Source organism: Argiope bruennichi, chromosome 6 (assembly GCF_947563725.1).
Source record: "Argiope bruennichi chromosome 6, qqArgBrue1.1, whole genome shotgun sequence".
NCBI classification, from domain to species: domain Eukaryota; kingdom Metazoa; phylum Arthropoda; class Arachnida; order Araneae; family Araneidae; genus Argiope; species Argiope bruennichi.
In genome coordinates, this window is record NC_079156.1 from 79009051 (window position 1) to 79030733 (window position 21683).

A 21683-nucleotide genomic window follows, 5' to 3' on the forward strand; every position below is an offset into this window, starting at 1 on the left:
ACTGTGAAGAGAATATGCTACCAATTTATTTTTTGAGATACACAGTCAAATAATTGTTTGATACTGTACATACATATATGGCTTAATCTGATATCATATATCAGAATATTCGAACTCCATTTGTTATTTTCTCGCACACCAAAGTACGATTACGATATGAAATTATCGTAACCATAAAAACAAATAGACTACGAGCGTTTGATGATTTAGATTTCTCTGAATTCTAACGAACTGGACGAATGAATATTTTTACCACATGAACGGTAGATGAAGTTTTGGACAAAAATTATAGAGGGGATTTCTGTTGGTATGTCTTCATTGGTATGGAAATGTAACAACTTAAAAATGTGTTCATTTAGACAGATGCAATTTTGTATATTGTCTTCATTCGTTTGCTGCTGTGATTCTGATAATTTATTCAATTATAAGATTGTTTCTTTTCTTTTTTTACTGTAGAAAAGATAAAGGATAATTCGATTAGATCGAAGGTGTGAATCACAGATGAGTTGCGCAGTAGTTAATGTGCAAAACCAAAACTAAAATCGGTGTCAAATTTCGAACCCAATCGATAGAAAAAAAAATTCTAAAATGCATACCAGATTCTGTTCATTACACAACGAAGCTAAATTCAAAATGTCATATCATTTAGCTCTTTGCACTTCGAAAAGTAATTCGATGTATAATTATCCACCTATAATATTTGTTTATCGTTTCGAAAAATATATAGAATTGTTTTAAGTGGAATTCTTCCAAAAAATTAATTGCATCTTTTTACCACCCTGTAGGTATTACTGACAATCAACATTTTAAATACATAAAACCTCAGAATGATGCACCGTTTTGAATGGTGCAAGAGAGGAGCCATAGGAGTACAAAGGGTTTAAAATATATCAGAAAATGAATTCTTGACAAAATCTTCTTTCCGATTCACTTAGAGCTGATGCCTCTTCACCAAAATTTAATGAGTTTACTTCTTTTCCCAAGTTTAGATCATTGTCAGGCATCTATACTAATTTAGAGAATTAGAAGGAATATAATAATTCAGAATTCCACTCACTTCTGTAAGCATTTACTTCTCTCTTCCCTCTTCGTGACAAAATACCACGCCTTCTGGAAGAAGGCTCCTCCTCCCTGGCTCCGTTTCTCCTGTTTTCTTCAGACACTTTTTGCGTCCTCTTGCCACAATCTGTTTAAGGAAGAAAAAAAAAATACTTTTAATTACAGTGAAGATTTAGTATTTTCCATTTAAAGGCATTGATACATTAATTACAGGAATTAATGCATAGATTTATGTATCTAGGTCTAATAGTAATGGGTGTTCTAGCTAATTTCAAAATTCTAAAACAACCGTCTTGTTAAAAATATACTACTATGTTCAAAAAAAATTCTTATTCCATTATTATACTTCCATTATAATTCTTTTTTTTATGAGAGAATTAAATAAATTCCAAATTGTTCATTTGATGTTTTCTTCGAAATAACTACTCTGTACAAAATGCATTTCTATACGAGCGTAAATTTGAATCAGATTACAAATCTCTTTTTACCACGTCTCCCACTGCCTCCGCCGCTGCACTTTTTCGGAACTTGAGAACTTTTGCCTTTAAGCAAATGCTTCATGAGAGGGAAAAACGCGAGATCAGGAGAATAGTTGTTGTGAAAGTATCAGAATATAAATATTTTACAGGTAATTTGATAACAGAAAGGGACTCTCTCTCCTATGAGCTCCTGCGTTATAGTGACTGAATACTAGGACATAGTCTTTCTCGAGACGAAAGATTTTCATTGTCTGTAATCACGCATATGTTGCATATTACACATGCATATGTTATGCCCATTTGAACTATCAGAAATCCATTCTAACTAGGCGGTCATATGATAATCTTTACTTTTTCAGCGGAAACTGGCATAATTTATTTACATCAAGAAAATATTTAAAAGTAAATTTGAACATAATCTTTTAAATATAGTTATATAATAGTATTTTTTAATTTAAATAATAGTCTTCAGAAACAGTGCCATTTTAAAAATTGTTTTTCAAAATCTAGTCACAATGCTATTTATTCTTCATAAGAATTCCTTTTAATATTCTGATTAAAAGTTTTTCTCATTATTTCGTGGGGTCATTATTCTTTATTTTGCTCGTTTCTAAAATCGTTTGCCAATTGTCATTACAATGATTCAATCAATATCGCTTGAAAAACTTACAGGTTTGCTCCTTTTTTTCTCAATTTATTCTGATTTGAAGTAAATTAAAAATATTTTATTTAAAGTTTTATATCCATGTAATACTTGGGATAAAAATAAAAGCTGGACAATTCGAATATTATTTACTATTATTAGCATAAGTTCTCATTCGAGAAAAGATCTTCAAACAAAACAAAATCATTATTATTTAATTTTTCCTAATTTCAAAAAAATTTTGTTCGCCTTTTTTTGATCAATAATTATTTTTTCCATTTCTCCCGCTGTTAATTTGTAAAATATTCTTTATTGGAAAAAGATGAAATCAAATGAGACAAATTGAAATAATTTTATAGCGATTTCTTTTCTTTTTTTTTATTTTTCCTTTATTTGAGTTTTTGTCTAATGATGCATTGATGATTATATATTTATAAATGGAAGATTATTAATTTTTTTCGGTTTAATGGATTTCTGTTTATTTAACTTATCAGCTGAATTCTAGATGACATCATTATTTTATGTACTATTTGCATTTATAATTTTTGTCTTATTTATGGTTGATTTTTAAATTTGTTTAATTTCTATAATTCTATTACTTTTGCAATACACGAAACAAGAAATGTTTTTTTTATCTTAACTGATCACATGCTCAAAATCGGAGAGACAGTGAATTTCATAATTTGAATGAAAGTTGAAATTTAATAGAATAGGCATGATCATTTGGCAATATTTTTCAAAAATGGAATTTCAGATAACCATTTGTTTGTGATATGATGTAGTCAATACATAGTACATAGATTTTCTTTAAAAAATTTTAATAAGTATTCGAAATATTAAGAGTTTCGAAACCATAAGTCACAGGTTTTGGTATAAAATTCGAATGTCATGAAAATTAGTAATGCTATATCTTGATAGGCAAAAAAGTTTTCTTGGAATTCTAGTTATTAAAAACGTGGTGCTAACTTACGAGTTTTCAAAATGTAAAAATAAATAAAATCAAAAATCAAAACATTCTGATTTATGTCAAAAATCGATTTTATAAAAATTCAGGGTGGTTCAAGGGTGTTTAATATCTTTATGCAAAGAAACATTTCAGTGCCCCATTCTAATATATACTTAAAAAAAACAATATAAAAAAGTCATACAAAAATTATACTGTTTTCTAACATAATATAATGCTTAAATTACAGAAAAATTAAAAATTTAACTAATGGAAAAATTAACAAATCAATATTAACTTGCATGTTAAGCATCAATAATTTATTAACACAGATTTTTGATCTATAAATTACATTCAACTGATATATTATTATGAGCGATGGACATTCAACTGACCAATGATATTCCAGGGTCAATTCTAGGGTTGATATTCAATGGAGATATGGTCATTTGTTCCATGCCAGCAGAACGCTTATGCAATTAATTGCCTGAAATCTCCTGATGATAAAATCAACCTTATTATAAATACCAAGTCTCGATAATTTAGTTTGCCTTTTCATATCTAAATTCTGTATTCAAAATGAAATTTATTTTCAAAGAATCCTTTTCACATGTATATCTATTCATCTCTAACGTTAATACATATAGTTTCTCTGCAGAATCGCATGAGGTTGTTAGCGATAGTAAAAATTTTTCTATTTTTATTGGAATTTAAAAACACACATGAAGAATATTCAATCACCGGGTTATACTTACTGGGAAATGTCAAATCTATTTCTTGAATCTCGTCGGGTTTAGCGGGTGATGGCCTTGGCCTGGTAGGTTTCGGAGGTGTAGGTCTCCGAGTTGTAGTCGTGGTGGTTGTCTCGGGCCTGTCCATGCAGCAGACTATCGGATTGAGACCGAATCTACAGGTGTGCCTGGTGGGTCTTCGGCACTCGGATCTTCTTCTGCATACCCCTTCTTGCCTGCGATATTGACAAGGCCGCTCTCTTGGAGCAGATGGAAATCGATAAGTTCTAGTAAGATCTTCTTCATCGTAATCATCACTATCGTCTGTGGCAGATTCTACAAATAAAGAAAAATTTAGAATGGACTTTTTTAAAAATCATTTGGTTTAAACTAAAAGTTGAATTATTGCAAAGATTCAGATTTTTGAAACTTAAATTGCAACTAATAATCCGAATGTGCTTAGAATACTGTTGCATGGAAAAATTATCACAATATTACAGTGAAACTGTTTTGAATTGCCCTTAATTATCGATTAATAAAGTCTCAAACTAGGTACTAATTTAAAATGGTTAAGAAATATGAAATTTTGATTTAGCATGTTCTTGAATTTTAGAGAATTAATAATCACCCAAACGTTAAAAAAATTATGGAAAATTTATGATTCTTGGGTATTTAGCCTTCTAATAGAACACTCACTATATTTGTTTTTAAACCCCCTACCTCTCTTCTAAACTATACGAGTGCCGGGTCCAGGGTTCATGTCTTTCAGAGAAAAATCAGCTGAACGTTTGGCCTGATCCACCCCCACCCAAACTTAAATGTGGTGATGTTCGCTTCGGTTATTTTCCAGAAATAACAATGAAAATAACTTTTTTAGAATGAAGTAAGTCCAATGAAAATAATTTTAAACTTTTAATAATCATAATCATTAACATTTATTTTTGGTTTCTTTTATTTCCTTGCTTATTTTATATCATCGTTGTAATCCTAATAGTGTATCGTCACATTGCTGTTATATTTTTAAAATCTTTGCTTGAAGAACGTGAATGTTTGTTTTGAATTTGTCCATTTACTGCTATCTTATTTTGTATATTTTAACAGCAAATAAGAATGGCATCGAATCAAAAGCATTAAATGCAAGATATATTGCTAACAAAAATAATAAATATTATTTTTGTTATATGTTATTTCTTATTTTTATGTAATATTTGTTAAATGATTTTATTTCGTAAATGCCTACATATAAAATGATATAAATACGTATTAAACAGTCAAAATATGAGCGACCCCATGTTTTTTTTCTCTTGCTATTAGAAATAAAAAGCGAAAAAGAGTCTGATATATAATATGTATTTTAAATTACGCTGTATGAATTCATGGCTGCTACTAAAACATATTTACAAATAGGGAATTATTTTATATTCACATGTTAACAGCAATAAAACTGTTCTTTAGATAAATAAAACATATTTACAAATAGGGAATTATTTTATATTCACATGTTAACAGCAATAAAACTGTTCTTTAGATTACTAAAACATATTTACAAATAGGGAATTATTTTATATTCACATGTTAACAGCAATAAAACTGTTCTTTAGATTACTAAAACATATTTACAAATAGGGAATTATTTTATATTCACATGTTAACAGCAATAAAACTGTTCTTTAGATAACTAAAACATATCACATGTAATTATAAATATTATATAATAAAACAACGTAATATTCAGGGGTGCATACATAACTATTTTTAAATGAATTAAAAATAATTATGTATGCACCCCTGAAACTAAAAAAAAATGTTGTATCTGCAATAATATTGTCTTATATAGAAACCCCATATTTTTTTTTTGTCCTATTCATTTGCATTCGTGACAATTCATTTTGTATGTACGAATTATATTAAAAACCTGCACTAAATGCCATTGGAAAATACAAACCTGTATCTTCAATAGTTCAATTTTGTCATTTTCACACGACTTATTTCAAGTCCTATGTATTTGAATTATCTTTTTTGTGTTAATCCAATTTTGTGGACAAAAATGAATTAAATAAAGTCCTTCAAAATCAAACATACATTCGATACAGAATTTCCGTTGGTAATTTCTACAATAATATGCATTAATAAACTTTTAAGAACTGATTTGTTACATTGATGTAAGTAACTAAGGTACTATTTAAAATATATATGATATATATCTTTCTATTCCCATTATTGATATTTCTATTGAAAATCATTTAAAAGCATTAAATTACTGCAAATATTTGCAACTCGAATAATTTGTAAAATGTGAAAAAAAGTAAGATACTGATTTACCTCTGTAAAATATGAGAGAAAAGCTCTATTGGAAGCACTTAAAATGTGCAAAATTTATAAATAGAAAAATTATTTAATGACATTTGATAATGAAGTTACTTAGTTGAGTCCTATCAGATTTCTCAAAGATAATTTAGCCACATTTGACTCATTTGAAAAACATGCTATTATATATTAGGCCTGCATTGTTAAAAATTAGGATTTTACCTATACAATCAAGTAATTTGCTTTCATATCTTGTTTCAAAATTAATAATGAAAGTCTTACTTCTATTCCTACATTGCATTCATAAGTATTTCCAGAAACAATGATGCTAACAAACGGAAACGAAGTCAAAACGATACCTTTTTAACAACATGATGACCTTCGGATAGAAAAAAAATGTTTCGAAATGATACTAGGAAGATTAATCGACCTATTGTTATTATTGCACAAAGGAAATAATACTCTGAATACAAATTTTTATAATTGATTATATAAGATTTTATAAAATAAGCATTTCCAAACAATAATGAACTAAAATGAAAAATAGTCATTTGTTTTCTCTCTAGTTTTACTCAAATGACAAATTTTTCTTGCAAGTGGAATGAAATTCATTATGACTTCATAGTCATATATGAAATACTAGATACATCGTCTGAATTTTAAAAACATGTTTTCATTTAAACTATGACATCATATCCGCTTCCACCACCAAAATGGGCAGATAACTCCTATATTAAAATTGATGTGGCATATTTTAAGTATGTTTAGGTTGAGTGAATTCAACTAACTGAACTGAAATAATATTAGAAAAACAAAGCAAAAAAAGGCATAATTTTTTTGGTACACAACCTTAATCACAGCTCTTTATATTCTAATGCATGTTATTTGGAAAAAATATAGATTACCATTTGCAAATGAATAAAGAACTGTTTATAGCGTTACAAATCTTAATTTTAAAATGGTAGCTAACTTGTTTCTACGCAAACTGCTATGGTGCTTATTTTATGCTTGCATCTGTTCTTGTGAAAACCTATTGTAAATTATTTGAAATTAAAACATAGTTCTAACAAAACTAAAAAAAATTGTAGCATTGAATTTCTAAGTTAGAATTTCAATTTTAAGCAGATATAAAAAACAAAGAATTATAATAAATAAAAAAAATTGTATATATTACCTGAAATGATTAGGAAAACTAAGAAGATCACTCCCACAAAATAGCACTTCCTCAGTAATGCCATGGTTAATGGAAAGGCCTGAAATTAAAACAAAATTAATGAATAAGTTAATAGTCATATTCTAAATGATGCTTTAAAAACAGGCATTAACAGACTTGATATCTTGCACACGTATTTCATTCAAATCCATCAGGAATGATTACTCAGTTTTTCTATACAATATCGCTGTCTAAACATGAAAATGTTTCGAAAAAATATTATCGCTATCTAATTTTGAAAATGTTTCTAAATATGAAATTATGAATACGAAAATATTTCGGGAGGACGTAAAGAATTTCATTATAAAAATACATTGAATATTCATTAAAATTTAAATATAACGCTTTCTTTATTGCAATTTGAATTGGCTGTTTTGTCAAATCCTTAAAGGTTGATTAACAAAAGAAGGGGAGAAATTCGAATACATTTTTTATATTTTTACGCCACCATACATGTATGTTTTTATTTTCTACTATTCGAGACTCTAACCTTGAGATTTCGGTGATTAACTATATTATTCAGCTCTCTGAATTGGAAAAAGCAATTTTGAAAGTATGCCTGCCTCTCTATTTGTGAAGTCGCAAACAGAATAATCTAAATGTATGAAACTTGGTATATGTGTAATGTGTTGTGTAGATTTCTATCACATTTTGGGACGAAATCTTCGTTCGCCCATCACTATATACAGGAAAATCAGGATTTTCCTTTCCTAATACAGGGAAATCAGGATTTTCCTTTACTATATACAGGATAATCGGGATTTTCTTTTATCTTATAGCTGGAATTCGGTTTATCATTTAATTATTACAATTATAGATATGCATCAAATTTTCAACCAAATCCTTTTATGGAATGGTTGTTGATCTGTTTATTCAAAGTGTATGTGAACAAGGTAACTCAATAACACAGCACACTAGATGGGTGAATTTTAGTAAATGACTTTAACATTAAAATTATATATTTATATCTAACTTTGAGCTAAATTGATCAAAAAGTAATTGGATTATCTTTCTGTTTATGTTAATGTTATCTCAAATACAACATGCCAAAAAATACAATTTGGAATACAGTAATGGAATTAAAATATAAGTTATATATTAAGTTTTAACTCTATTAGTAAAAGGAATAAAATCATTCGATTCTATCAATATTCTATAAAATTAAATAGGAAAAAAGCCATATTATATAAATATTTGATAAAGCTTAGAGAGAAAATTGCTATAGGCCTTTTTTTTTCTCTTTCATAATACTTTTTTTTGTTGTATATGAAAGATACACTTCATCATTTACTAAATAGCGTATGAAAATTCTACTAACAAAAAAAAATGATATAGAAGATGAGATTTATCAAATTACTTGAAATAAATTATTTCCAATACGCCTAACTGGTTTTATTTATTTTGCATTCAACATTTGCAATTGCAAATGCCAGTCATCATTCGAGTTCGAAAGATTAAGCAACCGAAAAAAACAACTAATAATTGTAATGGCAGAATGTCTGTTTTTTCCTCAATTACCATATGTCACCTTATAAGTGGCAGGAGAAACCGCAAAAAGGTAGAAAACCTGAATCATTTTCGTATTAATATGACAATTAGCTGTAAGTCCTTAAAGGCAATTTTCTTTCCTCGATTTGCTTTATAGTAAATTGATTCAAATAGCATAGTAGTAATTGATGTAGTAATAGCCTAGCAGGGTCGTTGAGTGTATGCGAGCAAATTATTCCAAGTAGTTATTATCCCTCTTGAAAAAAAAAAATTCTGGTGGTTTTCCCACGTGTCTGAGTCATTAGCGAAATACGCTTAAAATTCCGAAACATGCTGAATTTCTTCTCTATTCGTTTTTAGATTTCCTTTTTGCATTGAAACATGTAAATAAACTATTCTGAGATTTCATTGAATTTCTGTGTTTTAAATCTTCTTGCTTTTGAAAAGTTTTTTTTTTGGTGGTGGTGGGGGGGGATTTTCTGTATATTTGTGTAAATGAAGCAGATATATTAAATAGAGAACAAGCTGTATGATGGAAAACTGGCAAGTAGTTTTCTTGCACAGAAGTTGTAGATTTCAAATAAAATCCATCTCTTCGATAAATATTATCCAAAGATAATCCAAAATGTGACAAATTTAAAAGATAATTTGTCATTGTCATGAAGCCATTAGAATCCATGATAATGTGTTGGCTATCTGTGTGCATGAAAATATTCAATTAAAGAAAAATAAGTTCTCCGAGAGTATATGGCGCTAAAGCATAATTTGTTAATTTTTCGCTTCTAGCCTTTAGCAGAGGATTGGCGAAGGTCGATAACGCCCGGAATATGATATGATGTTATTAACGCATTGATGTTTTGCTCTCTTGGCGCCTTCTAAGGCTATCACTTGATATGAATGGCCGCTGACTGAATTACTCAGTCAGTGGTAATTCAACGGTAATGATTACATATAACTCAATTAATGTAACTCAATCAGTGGTAATCGGTTTTATTAAATAAAGCCATGAAAATTGATTATTAAAATAACTATTAGTTTTAAGAAACGTGAAAGCTTTTAGTGAAAAGATTTTATGGCCCATAGTGAAGAGTATAAATTGTGATTTTATAGCCCCTTGACATCATCATTAGATTATTAAAAATGGATGGTTTTCAGTATATGGCTATGGTTTCAATATATGGCTTTATGGCTATATACGGCTCTTTCAATATATGAATTTTATGTCATATACAGCCATATGTAAAACATAGTTATATATGGTTATTTTAATCTATAGTTAGGTTTCAATATATGGATTTTATGCCCTATAGTACCAAGTATAAATTGTAATTTTATAACCCCCTTGTCATCATCATTAGATTTTTACTAATTGATGCTAATAAAGCTTTCAAAGATATTTATAAACTACATTACATTTATAATTGGAGAAATAAAACGTTCTCTATGAATTATTACAAATGAAATTCATTTTGAGCATTCATTTCATCATGGATGTGGAATAATGGAACACATCAGTGATGTTCTGAAGGTACAGTTTTGGCTTCAAGATGAGAGGATTCCGTATTCGAAACATAAATATATCAAAGATGTAATAAATGCTGCCATTGGAGGTCGGAAGCTCTTTCGTTCCTGTTGCGTGCAAATTTCGAGATTGGGGGGGGGGGGAGAGCTTATGCGTTAATTGACTATGGTTTAACGTGCGAAATCTGCTTCAACTCTTTAGTTATAAAAAGTTGCCTAAAAGCAATCTCCACTCTCCAGATTTACAAAAACTAATCTATGCATGACCCATTACATTTTTATTTATTTATTTATTTATTTTTGTTCAGATTAAAAAAACTATATAAAAAACTTCATTTCCTTTTTTTTTTCAAATATATATTGTCTTTTTATATTTTTCGTACAATAAAAAATACTCAAAAATAGAAAGAATTGAATACTTAAACGTTTAGAAATAAGAAAAATGACATTATTTTCGACCTCAGAGAAGTTTTGAATACGGAAATAGATTTTGATTCAGTCTTAATTACTAAAAAAATATATTTAGTTTGATTTTACATCTTGTTTCTCATCTTGAGGTTGATCAAGAAAATTAAAAGACTTGGAAAGCAAAAACAGGAGTCTGAACCGATCGAATCATGTTTTTCTTATCACCGATAAAAAAAAAGTTTTTAAAAAAAATCAGAATATTTGCTGCTGTTATACAAATAATTGTACAGAGTTATTTTAAATACATCTCAATTCAGAGTAAAAGCAAATTTTTAATATTTTTAAATGTATCTCTGTTGGCGCTGTACAGGAAGACTGACGGACATCGAGCAAAAATTCGGTACAAGCGAGCTCTAGAATTATAATGTGGCTTTCGGAACGATTTTCTTTTAAATTTATTTAAGTAAAAATTAAACAAATGTTTGATATTGTCTCCAATAACTTCTTAAAATACAGCAGAAAAACAATTTTTTGCTCTCTCTTAAAAATTTTTTTATTTGAAATATTTATAAAAATATTGTAAACTTCTTTTAAATCAGTAATTTTCATTTTTATAATGGAATTTTTTCTAATTGTTTCCATTGTTGCTATAAGTATATCATTTTACGTTTTCTTCCATTCTTAATAACCAGATTATAAAAAATTCTTTTTTTTCCGAAGCAAACTAGAAATGCTGATGATTTCCAACGTCACATGTGCTTTGGTAAACCCCCTGTAAGCAGCAAAATAGTATGTAACTCATAAGTATGTTATTTTTCCTTAATTACGCTTAAATTCCATTAATTTTACTATTTAAACCCTATAACGTCATAGATAGTCGATAATTCGCCGTTTGAAATAAATGAATTTTTTTTACAGATATAATTTTAATTCACAGTGACATAGTTTAAATTTTAGATTAAATGGTATAACAATACGAATTGGCATTTTTCTGCGAAATAAAATTAAAATTAAGCATTTCATAGCTCTTTATAAAAAAAAAGAAAATCAAGATTTATAATAATAATAAACAAATATCTGATTTTATATCTATTGTAACAAAATCATCTAAAATATCATAATGCCTCCAAATATGAGATACTATTTGTTGAATTTTTTTAGGTAAAAATATGGTTATTGAAAAGCGGGTATAATAAAATGTGCCTTTATTATTTGTATATTTTGTTCAATCACATAAAATGTTTTATTTTTTTTAAAAGAAATTTTAAATTTTATGAACATTATCTGTAAATAAAAACTAAAATAATTATGAAATCTTGTGAAAATGCAAATCTATTTCAATATATTTAAGGTTAAAATAAACATTTTATCACATTTTGAAAAATGTCGTTTAGGGCGGTTCCTTAAATGACATCAAAGAAATTTCACTTCACATAAATATTTTGCTCTAAAAATATACAAAACTATCTAATGAAATAAAAGTTCCTTATTAAAGGCTTACCGAACTAATTCCAGACAGGTGTTCGAACAGAGTACGATCAGCGAAAGCTTTAATCCTACATGTCACCTTTGAAGGGCTGCAGCGTCCCGCTCAGATGGTCAGTGGTTAATGGTCTGGTAATCCTGTTTCATTTTCGTAATTGACAAAATTGCGTCAATCCGTTTTAAAACAGCGTAGAATACCTGTTCGCCGATTGGCGGAAAAAGTCGCGTGGAGGTTACCACAGAGCAACAGTGTTGCAGGAAGAGTTGGAAAAGCCCACGGCGATGACCGATCTTCTGTCGGCGTTCAAGGTCTTGGGGGTTGACAGTGATTTTTGTCTTTTTTCAGGGAACTGTTGGAGCATCTAGATTAACTGTCATTTATTTTCATCTGAATAATGTGAGTCACACTGAAAATATAAAATCGAATCGCTACTACTAATAAAAAAATAATGCGATCGCGTCGACCCTCTACGGAATAAACCATTTGACCCAAAGCAACAACATCTCTTACAAATAGACCTAGGAAGGTGGGAACATGAGCCTCGACATTCTTTTATTAAGGTTTAATTGGAATTTAAATTAATTGATTCTCACACAACTTAATTAATCCAATCATATCTTTGAGTGACAGGCTTTCGCCTTAAATATATGAAAAACTTATAATGGTACCACTCAATGATCCACTACGAGAAATTCTGTAATTGCCCTGAGGCGCCTGAATTGGAGACCGCAGTTGTTCAAACCTTTGAGGGGAGTCTGATGCTGAAATTGTATTTAAAATTTTTCTTTGATGTGTTTTAAAGATTTAGGGCCTGGAGTGCTTTAAGGATTTAAAGCACTGAATGTTTTTAATGTATTTAGTTGCATATTTTGAAGTATATTTGGTGCTTTCATTTATTTCTTGCTAATTGTCCTTTTTTTGTTGTTAATTCATGAACACGAAAATAACATCAATTAATTAAAAAATTAGATGGTTTTGACATTTTCCCTGTTACATCTCAAAAAGATTAAATAATTTTTACACCATTTTTAAATTTTAAAAAAATTAGTTCTTGAATGATACCATTTTTATTACAGTCAAGTTCTTTCCCTTAATTTTTATAATTTGTGAAATATAAATAACCTAATAATGTAACAGTATCTCACGATATTAAATACTAGTTGATACACCTGAAATATTGGTTACAAGATTTCAGATAAATCGTAAAAAAAAAGAACTTCATAATTCCTCCAAATTTAAGTATTATTATTTTTTATTATCCTACTTTAATTCTACTTATTGTGTACATGAAAACAGTCTCATAACACCCAATCTGTTTTTAGAAATCAAGAAAAAAAAATTAAAGAAATTACTAAAATTCTGCAAAAATTCCTTCACTTTTATATTGAGAAAAAAAAAAGAAAAAGGAAAAGCTTTAAAAAGGCAATTTTTTATATTTTGAAAGATGCAAAACTCATTTTTGTGCTGTATATGTGCGGAAGTTATCGTGGAAAAATATCAAAGTTCAACTTAATTTTTAATTACCTCAAATTCTAATTAGAATTTCATAAATATCGTTCATTCCCACTCTCCACGGTATACATGTGCCGAATTCGGTAGCTATAGGTCAAATGGTCTGGCCTATAGAGCGTCAACACACACATATACATCTTCATTATTAGTCTAGATTACTTACTGCTTTAAAATTATTAAAGCAATGTAATCATACTGTTTGTATTATATTGCTGGTGCATATAATTATCAGAACTTTTTGATGGAAATATCTTTCTATACACAGTAATTTATCTTTTTAAAATAATAAAGAAAAAGTAAATAACCAGTTCTTCAGACCCAATCCCTCTACCGTTTTCTTCATTTTTTTTTATTCACATGAAACTCGTGTTTGGATATGTCATCATATACTCAGTGCTCCCCTCCAGCTTCCAATTTCAAGAACTATCGTAAAATAAAACCTTAACACAGCCCTCTGCCTCAATAATTGAATTGGCCACTGTGACCAGTTAGTAAGATCTCGTCTTTGGGCCCAGGTACGAGACCCGATTTCACCGAAGAACCACCGTGTAAGGGCTGTTCTAACACCTGGGTTTGGTGAACTTTAAACCAGTCAGAGCCAAACGTTTTCCCGTTGGTGTAGTGCGGCAGTTTGGAGGGGGTTTGGCAACCCAAGTGTTGTCCTTGTCATCTGACCGCGGTTCAAAATTAAAAGATCCATCCTCAAATAGCTCTAGTGTTGTTTAAAAGCGGGCGTTGATATAACTAAACTCAACATTTATTTAAACTCAACGCTCTTTATTTTGCTTCATTACCCATTCAGAATGTTCTATATTTATAGTGAAAGTATAATTTAAAATGGAACTTCCATTTGATGTGAACAAGATATAATTCATCAAAGTTGGTTGGCATTACTAAATTAATACTGTTAATGTTACCCGTTTCCGACGATTAACTATTCACCCACCGTGTTAATAGTGAATCTTTTCTTTGAATTGGACTTAAGATTCCGGCATGGTGTTGTCAGAAAACTTCCGAATGTTCTTCACCAGTCATCAAAAATTCGCCAAACTGTCGCCGTCTTGCATAACAGTAGAAAACAAAAGCTCGCTTGAGAAATATTCACTTTTTGTACTGTAGGGCTACAATTGTAACTTTATTTACAGCCATATATGACAAGTTCTCGCTTGAAAAAAATAAATTGTGTATCTGTTAGATATTGCCGTTCTAATAGAGTGTTAAAAGTTCCGGATTTTGGACTTCTAATTTAACCTCAAATAGAAATTAAACACAATCTATAATCTCGGCAAACTGACGGATTGACTAAGACTAAAGACGGTTAGTTATTGGTAAAATAAGGATTCTTATGAATAAATTAGCCCTAACGGAAAAAAAAATTCAGTAGTAAAAGAGTAATGAATTCCTTCTTATATATATAATTGTATTTCGTTCTATAGAACTAACGAACATACCGAATTATACTCCTTTATTTTTGCTTCTTATTTAAGTTTAGAAAATATGATAATTTTAAATAATCAAAAATGTCAAGCCAGTTCCCCTATAACAGAGAATGACATGGAATATGAAATCAAACAAGGAAATATCCAACTCGTTAACCTTATTGAATTGTATTTACATTTTACATTACTCATACAAAGAGAAATAAAGCATATATTTTCAATTCATCATTTTTTTTGTGAAGAACTTTATATGAATTCAACACATACACCTGGAATTTTTGTTAAAACCTGTTACACCACTTACTGCATTCGATTTATTCTACGCTCCTTTTTTAGATATATTACTATTTCGGAGAGCATGTTTCATGTTGAATACAAATGATGTGTCTAACTATACTATACTTATTCAAGAACAATAAATAAACTAATAAAACCCTAACAGTTACTCTTAGACTGGGTTGAAGGTCTCAGGGATTGAACAGGTACGAAAAGCAATAAATTATTATAATATCTTTGAACTTCATCTAGCGACTCTACCTTCGCGGCCCTTGGTAGCATACTTCTTTACAATTTTATACGTGATTGCGTAATTAAGGAACATCTCGAATAATTTTATCTTCCTCAATCCATTTGCATCTTATTATGCAAGATTGCGCAACTGTAAAGATCAGCTGCATATCCCTGTGTCATGGTCATGGCCAACTATATCCTAATATAATTTTGTAACCTGTTTTTCTTTTTTACATTGCATTGCGCGTATATTGTATTTTTCGCATTTTGTATACTTTTAAGCAAAGCTGCTTCTATATTTTCAAAGTTAATTTCGATTTTATCTGAAAGCAAATTATCTTTCCAAACTTTGTTCTGACTGCAGACTGGTTTCAAATCTTACATAAGAGATGATCATTTTTATTTTAAGTTTTGAGTTCATTGAACGACATATATATTTGCCTTTTCAAATGCGAAACATGGGAAAAAAAAAAAAAAAAAAAAAAAAAAAACGTTGTAACTGTCAAAAATTTTGTTTTTCATATACGATGAATTTAATTTTAGATCTGTCTGAATATGAGAAAGGTCATTTTCAAAAAATCATATCTGTTTGTAAACACAACTCAATAATGGAATAAACTAGAGGACTGCAATTTTGTATATGATCTTTACAACAAAAATGTAAACATATATATAAAATTTTGGACTAAATCCATTAGAGGGAACTCTGTGTCTCTTCCATAAATAATGATGTTAAGCAAGGGGAGAAAAGATTTTGAAGAATTAATTCATGCATTTTAACAATTATCGTAGGACTAAAGTTATAAGTTGAATGGATGAAATTTGGGCTATGTAAGCACTTAATGAAAAAAAAATCATGTTTTGAAATTAAAAAAACGAAACGGGAATTTATTTTTCTGAGAGTTGACATTTATAGTCAGTAATTTTTGTCAAAAAAGAAAAAAAAAAGAAACTTTTGCGAAAACATTTTAAGCCTAGAGTTGTTTTTGCCTCTCAAAGACTTTATTTATGCCATTTTAAATGATACCTCTAAAGTTCCCGACAGTTTGCAGTACACTTATCCATTCTGGGGGATTAAGAAAAGATTAAGATTGTATCTTAGCAATCTGGGTATGATCTAGTGACCAGAAAATTTAAATCTGTAATCTATTAATGCTAACGTTATAAATTTTACAACTAAAGTTTCAGTACTAGCTCCTATTAAATTATGCCATTTAAAAAAACAAAGTTCACCTTTCTTTTGAAAAATGACACATGCATTCAAAAAAGATGTCTAGATAAAGTCTCTCTCTCTCTCACTGTGTGTGTTGAGGTTATATTTTATGTGGAAGAAAATATAGAGGAAAAGGAGAGTGAAGAGTTCCGAAAAATTCTTTCCACAATCGAGTTCAACGAAGATCCAGAATTATTTTGTTATCGTTCAGCGTACTATCGTAAAAAAAAAAAAAGGTGTCATTTAAAAGGAATTAACGCACTCTTAATTTTTTTTTAATTAAAAATTTCATAAGAGACCATTTATATATTGAAATGAAAGCAAACTTCATAACTTCCAAATACAGCACTCATTTTTCTCATCAAATTTTAAAGCTACATCAAAAGCTATTCCCAGAAATCAAATTTCATTAGTTTAGTTCTATTCGTTTCAAAATTATGAATTCCTAACGTTAAAATTAAATTTTGAATTTTTATTTATATTTAAAAACCTTCATATTAACCTAATTTTTTTTTGTTATGAAAATATAAGGTTTTCGCATCTTATATATAAACATGAAAAAAGTAATTTTTAATAAGAAAAGAAATTACGAAATTAGAGTTCAAATTTTTTTTAATTATAACATACTTAAATGTTGACATAAATTGAAGGACAAGGCCATTTTATGCTTATATGCAAAATTTCAGCTCAATCCTAAGAATCGTTTTCCCGTTATATTAAATTCTCCGTATTGTTCGTAAAGCGGTGCATTTAGGGGCACGTTCAGAAATTTCGGAATATTGCGATCTTTTTATTTGGCATTGAAATGCTGCTGATCATGGATTCCTTGAAACAAATATCGTTTTCCACATTGTTGTAATGTGAAAATATACATTAAAAAATTCGTCAGCTATAAAAAATATGAAACCAAAGTGAAAAAAAAATCCATTGCCTTAATATTTTATTAACAGTCGCTACTTTTACTTAGATCTTCCCAATCAACAGAATAATATCATCAAATATCCATAGTACGCTTATGAATATTTGAATATTGACTAATTAAATCCTTAGGTGGCTCATTTATCTGATATGATTGTGTTTGAAAATAGACCAAAATTTTATGTTTATTTGATTTAATTTATTTAACTTCTCCTTCAAAATATTTTCTTTACTTCAAGTAACATAATTTATCATTCAGAAAAAATAATTTTTTTAATCTGAATGTCCTTATCTTCTTCTGAAGTGAATATTTTCAAAATTCTTCATTGCCGTAGTGCTTCCATTCCATTTCCATTCACACATGTTCACCATCAAGCACATTATAATTCGTGATGAAAATTATGTGCAAGCCCATATGCAATAAATATTACCCAATATTTCTATTGGGTAATATCGCGATATTGAACTATTGCAAAAACTGTTTTAATATGATAATTTTTTTTGTTTCTAATCTACATTCTAATATTTTCATAACTAAATATAGGCCTTCTACTTTATCCTCTTTGCTTTTTTTCAACTCAATAGATGGCATTAAGATCGTTCAGTTTATTTCATGTAATGACGAAAGCAGTAAACAGGGGTATATGATAGGCGGCAGAGTTGAAGCTCAAGGGGGAAAGGAGGTACAGGAGTAAAAAAACTCACCTCAACTCGAGGGGGAAAGGGGGGATGCAGAAAGGAAACGACTCAACTCAGATGGTGAAGGAAAAGGGGACAGTAGGAGAAAAACAACTCAACTCTGAAACCTATCATATACCCCTGTTTACTACTGACGAAGCACCTTCGTGAAGCCTTGTTTGCGCATTCAGCTTTAAGCGCGGGAAACTTGAATTCAGTTTAATATAATTAACTACAGTGGATTCTTTTTATATTCAACTGATATGTTCTTTGCTTTCATATCTTATTAATGTGTTTTGTTTTTATAGTCTGATAATAGTCTTATAGTGGTTTGATTCGATTCAATTTTACTGTAGTCCTGCTTAGATTTGAATTTTGAAATAATATTCTACTTATTATTATTATCGTATAATTTTAATGTCATTTATTTATTGATATTATTTCTTGTCTTCAAAAACCTCAGTTTCTCGGGATTTTCGAGGCACGAGGGGTCAATACTTGGAAGAAAGTTACACCCCTCACAGAAAAAAAATCCCTGTTTTGAATCCCTGCCTGAAGGTGACCCTTGATATAGTATTCAGGCCGGATTCTTCTTTTTATTCTATTAAATTAGTTTTTGCTTTTAAACTTAATGTTTATTTCTAATTTGGTTTGGTTAATATTTCTATTAATATTGGTCATTTTATTTTTGTGTGTGTTAAAACATTCCTTCTTGAAGACTGACCTGCTTAACTTAAAAAGTTTGTTTTCATGCGTTAATTTTTTAACAAAATAAACAAAGAACAGCTTTATAGAATCGTCTTTTTTAAGCAAGTCAGTTAAGAAATACATTTACTCATTCACTATCTTCAGGATATTGCATCAGTTTATCTGAAGGTAGCAACATCCTCTGAACACATCTATTTGCAAAGAATGACTAAATAATTACAACCGATGATGATACTACGAGATTTCCTATAGTCTGTTTTAAATAAGATCGAGAGCAGTTTCCCAATAAGCTTTTAAAAACAATCTGACCGCGATTTCCTTTATATTTCAACCACGCTACAATCACATCGTCAAAGCGCTTCAGAAGCGTGCATTTGATGGCGTCATTCATTGACATTCAGTTCCAAGTCATTAGCCTTTCAGTGTTTGCATCTACTCACCTTGACCCAGCAAGATCAAATGACCATTTATTGCCTTCATAAAACGCGCACCAAGTTAGTTTTGTATTTTATGTTGGATGCTTAAAAGTGCTTACCTGTGACCTCGCCATTATTCACTCACTCAGCAAAATTGTATGTATATGCATTGAGCGGGCACGTGTAAAATGGCAAATGATATAGAAGGTCTTGAAAATTCTAGAAATGCCTAGATATTTTTTCAGTGTTCATATTTGTTTGTCTAGTTATATTAAGTAACAAAATGTTTTTTGTTTTCTTTAATGAAAAGTCCCAATTTATTTTTAATTTTTTGTCTCTGGATCTACACTAAAACATATCATTTTAAACAGGCCTGTACCTAGAAAAATGACTAAAAAATACTTAGCAATCTTTCCCTCAAATGCGCCCTCTCCCAATTTTGGGTGGCCTGGTGGTAAGGTCTAGGCTTGTGAGCCGTAGGGTTTCAGGTTCGAGACCCGATTCCACCGAAGAACCTTCGTGTAAGGGGACCCCCTTACACGATCTGTTGCACGTTAAATCTGTCATACCAAACGTCCTCCCGCTGGTGTGGTGTGGAGAGGGGGTGCCAGCTCAGGTGTTATCCTCGTCATCTGACCGTGGTTCAAAATTACAAGGTCCGTCCCAAAATAGCCCTTGTGTTGCTTTACATGAGGACGTTAATATAACTAAACTAAATCTCCCAATTTTGGATTTTGAAGAAAATTGTCTGATTGTGTGTGTGGGGGGGGGCTAATAACAAGCCGGACCAGTGAAGGTCATTCCTCATAACTCGTTTAAAAATTTAATTAATAATAAAGGAGATGGATGCAAAGCTTGCTAATCATTTAAAATATGTAATAAGATTTTTTGAGCACAGTCTCAGCAAGCATTAAAATATGTTTCTGATGAATTATGTTTCTATAATCTTTTCAACTTTTTTTTCCACTGTCGAGCATTAATCTTTCTGTCACTAATATGCTAATATTATAAATTTATATTTCTTGCTCTGTAAAATTGGAGTTTAATAAGCTTCGAATTATGCTTCTATCCTTTTCATTTTACCTTTTTCATATATATAGGCAGCTTTATCCTTGACATTTTTCACTCAAATTAGTTTATAATTTTGTAATCTTATTCTTTTACGCGTATACTATGATATTCAGTAATTTTTGGACACTTTTTAAAAAAATTGTACTGTGTTGTTGTTGTCTACAAAGTTGGAATTTAGTAATCGATTTTTCATTCATTTTCTGACGCCTTAAAATTTTTACTTTTCTCAGACATCTATTGCAATACACTATTGTAATATTTTTAAAACTTAATTATTAGGGAAATTGATACATTTTATTAAATTTTGACTTCATACTAAAAGTTAATCATTTTAGTAAATTAAAAAAAAAAATGTTGCAGGATTTCATAGCATCAGTATATATAATCATCCACCACCGAGAAGAGTAGAATTAAAAAAAAAATCCCCACCCTGTAGGTCTGCAGCATTATAGGATGCAAAATCTCAACATCTATTTTTTTCTCTGGCAATTGAAAGATATTTTTTTTATTCCTAAATAACTAACTTAACGGTGTATGAATATAGCCAAACAGGATTGATTATGGGATTATAAATTTCATATTTACATTTTGGTATCCTGAATTGTAGTAAAGGTTCGTAAGCTGTGGTCTGTAATTTTTATCGTCATATATTTGTGCTGATTCAGAAGTTGGAATATATTGCTAACATTTTCTTTCAGCATTATTATTATTTTGTATTTGCATTCCATTTTTTTCTGGTAGTGGATTACTATTTATTTCAAACCGATTTTAGTTATTAGTTTTGAATTGATTGTTCACAAGAATTAAGGATAAAGAAACTCCCACTGCAAAAAAACAGGATTTCTAATGTTCATATATGTACATCTAAAGTGTGTTGCAAATAAATATATACATGTTTATTTTTTTGAGCATCAGCCAATGCGCATGAGATTTTCTACTA

The 21683-nt window shown here is 29.5% G+C and overlaps 1 protein-coding gene across 1 annotated transcript in view; it reads right to left on the reverse strand.

The window, feature by feature from the left end:
- LOC129971237 (clotting factor G beta subunit-like) overlaps positions 1-12439 on the reverse strand; it is a 29760-nt gene extending 17321 nt beyond the window's left edge. The window contains exons 1-4 of the mRNA XM_056084829.1: positions 12294-12439; positions 7337-7415; positions 3880-4191; positions 1058-1186 (exon numbers count right to left, since the gene is read on the reverse strand). Coding sequence (XP_055940804.1) covers positions 1058-1186; positions 3880-4191; positions 7337-7400 — 505 coding nt within the window. The 5' untranslated portion in view covers positions 7401-7415; positions 12294-12439. The remainder of the gene's footprint in view (positions 1-1057; positions 1187-3879; positions 4192-7336; positions 7416-12293) is intronic.
- Between the last annotated feature and the right edge of the window lie 9244 nt (positions 12440-21683).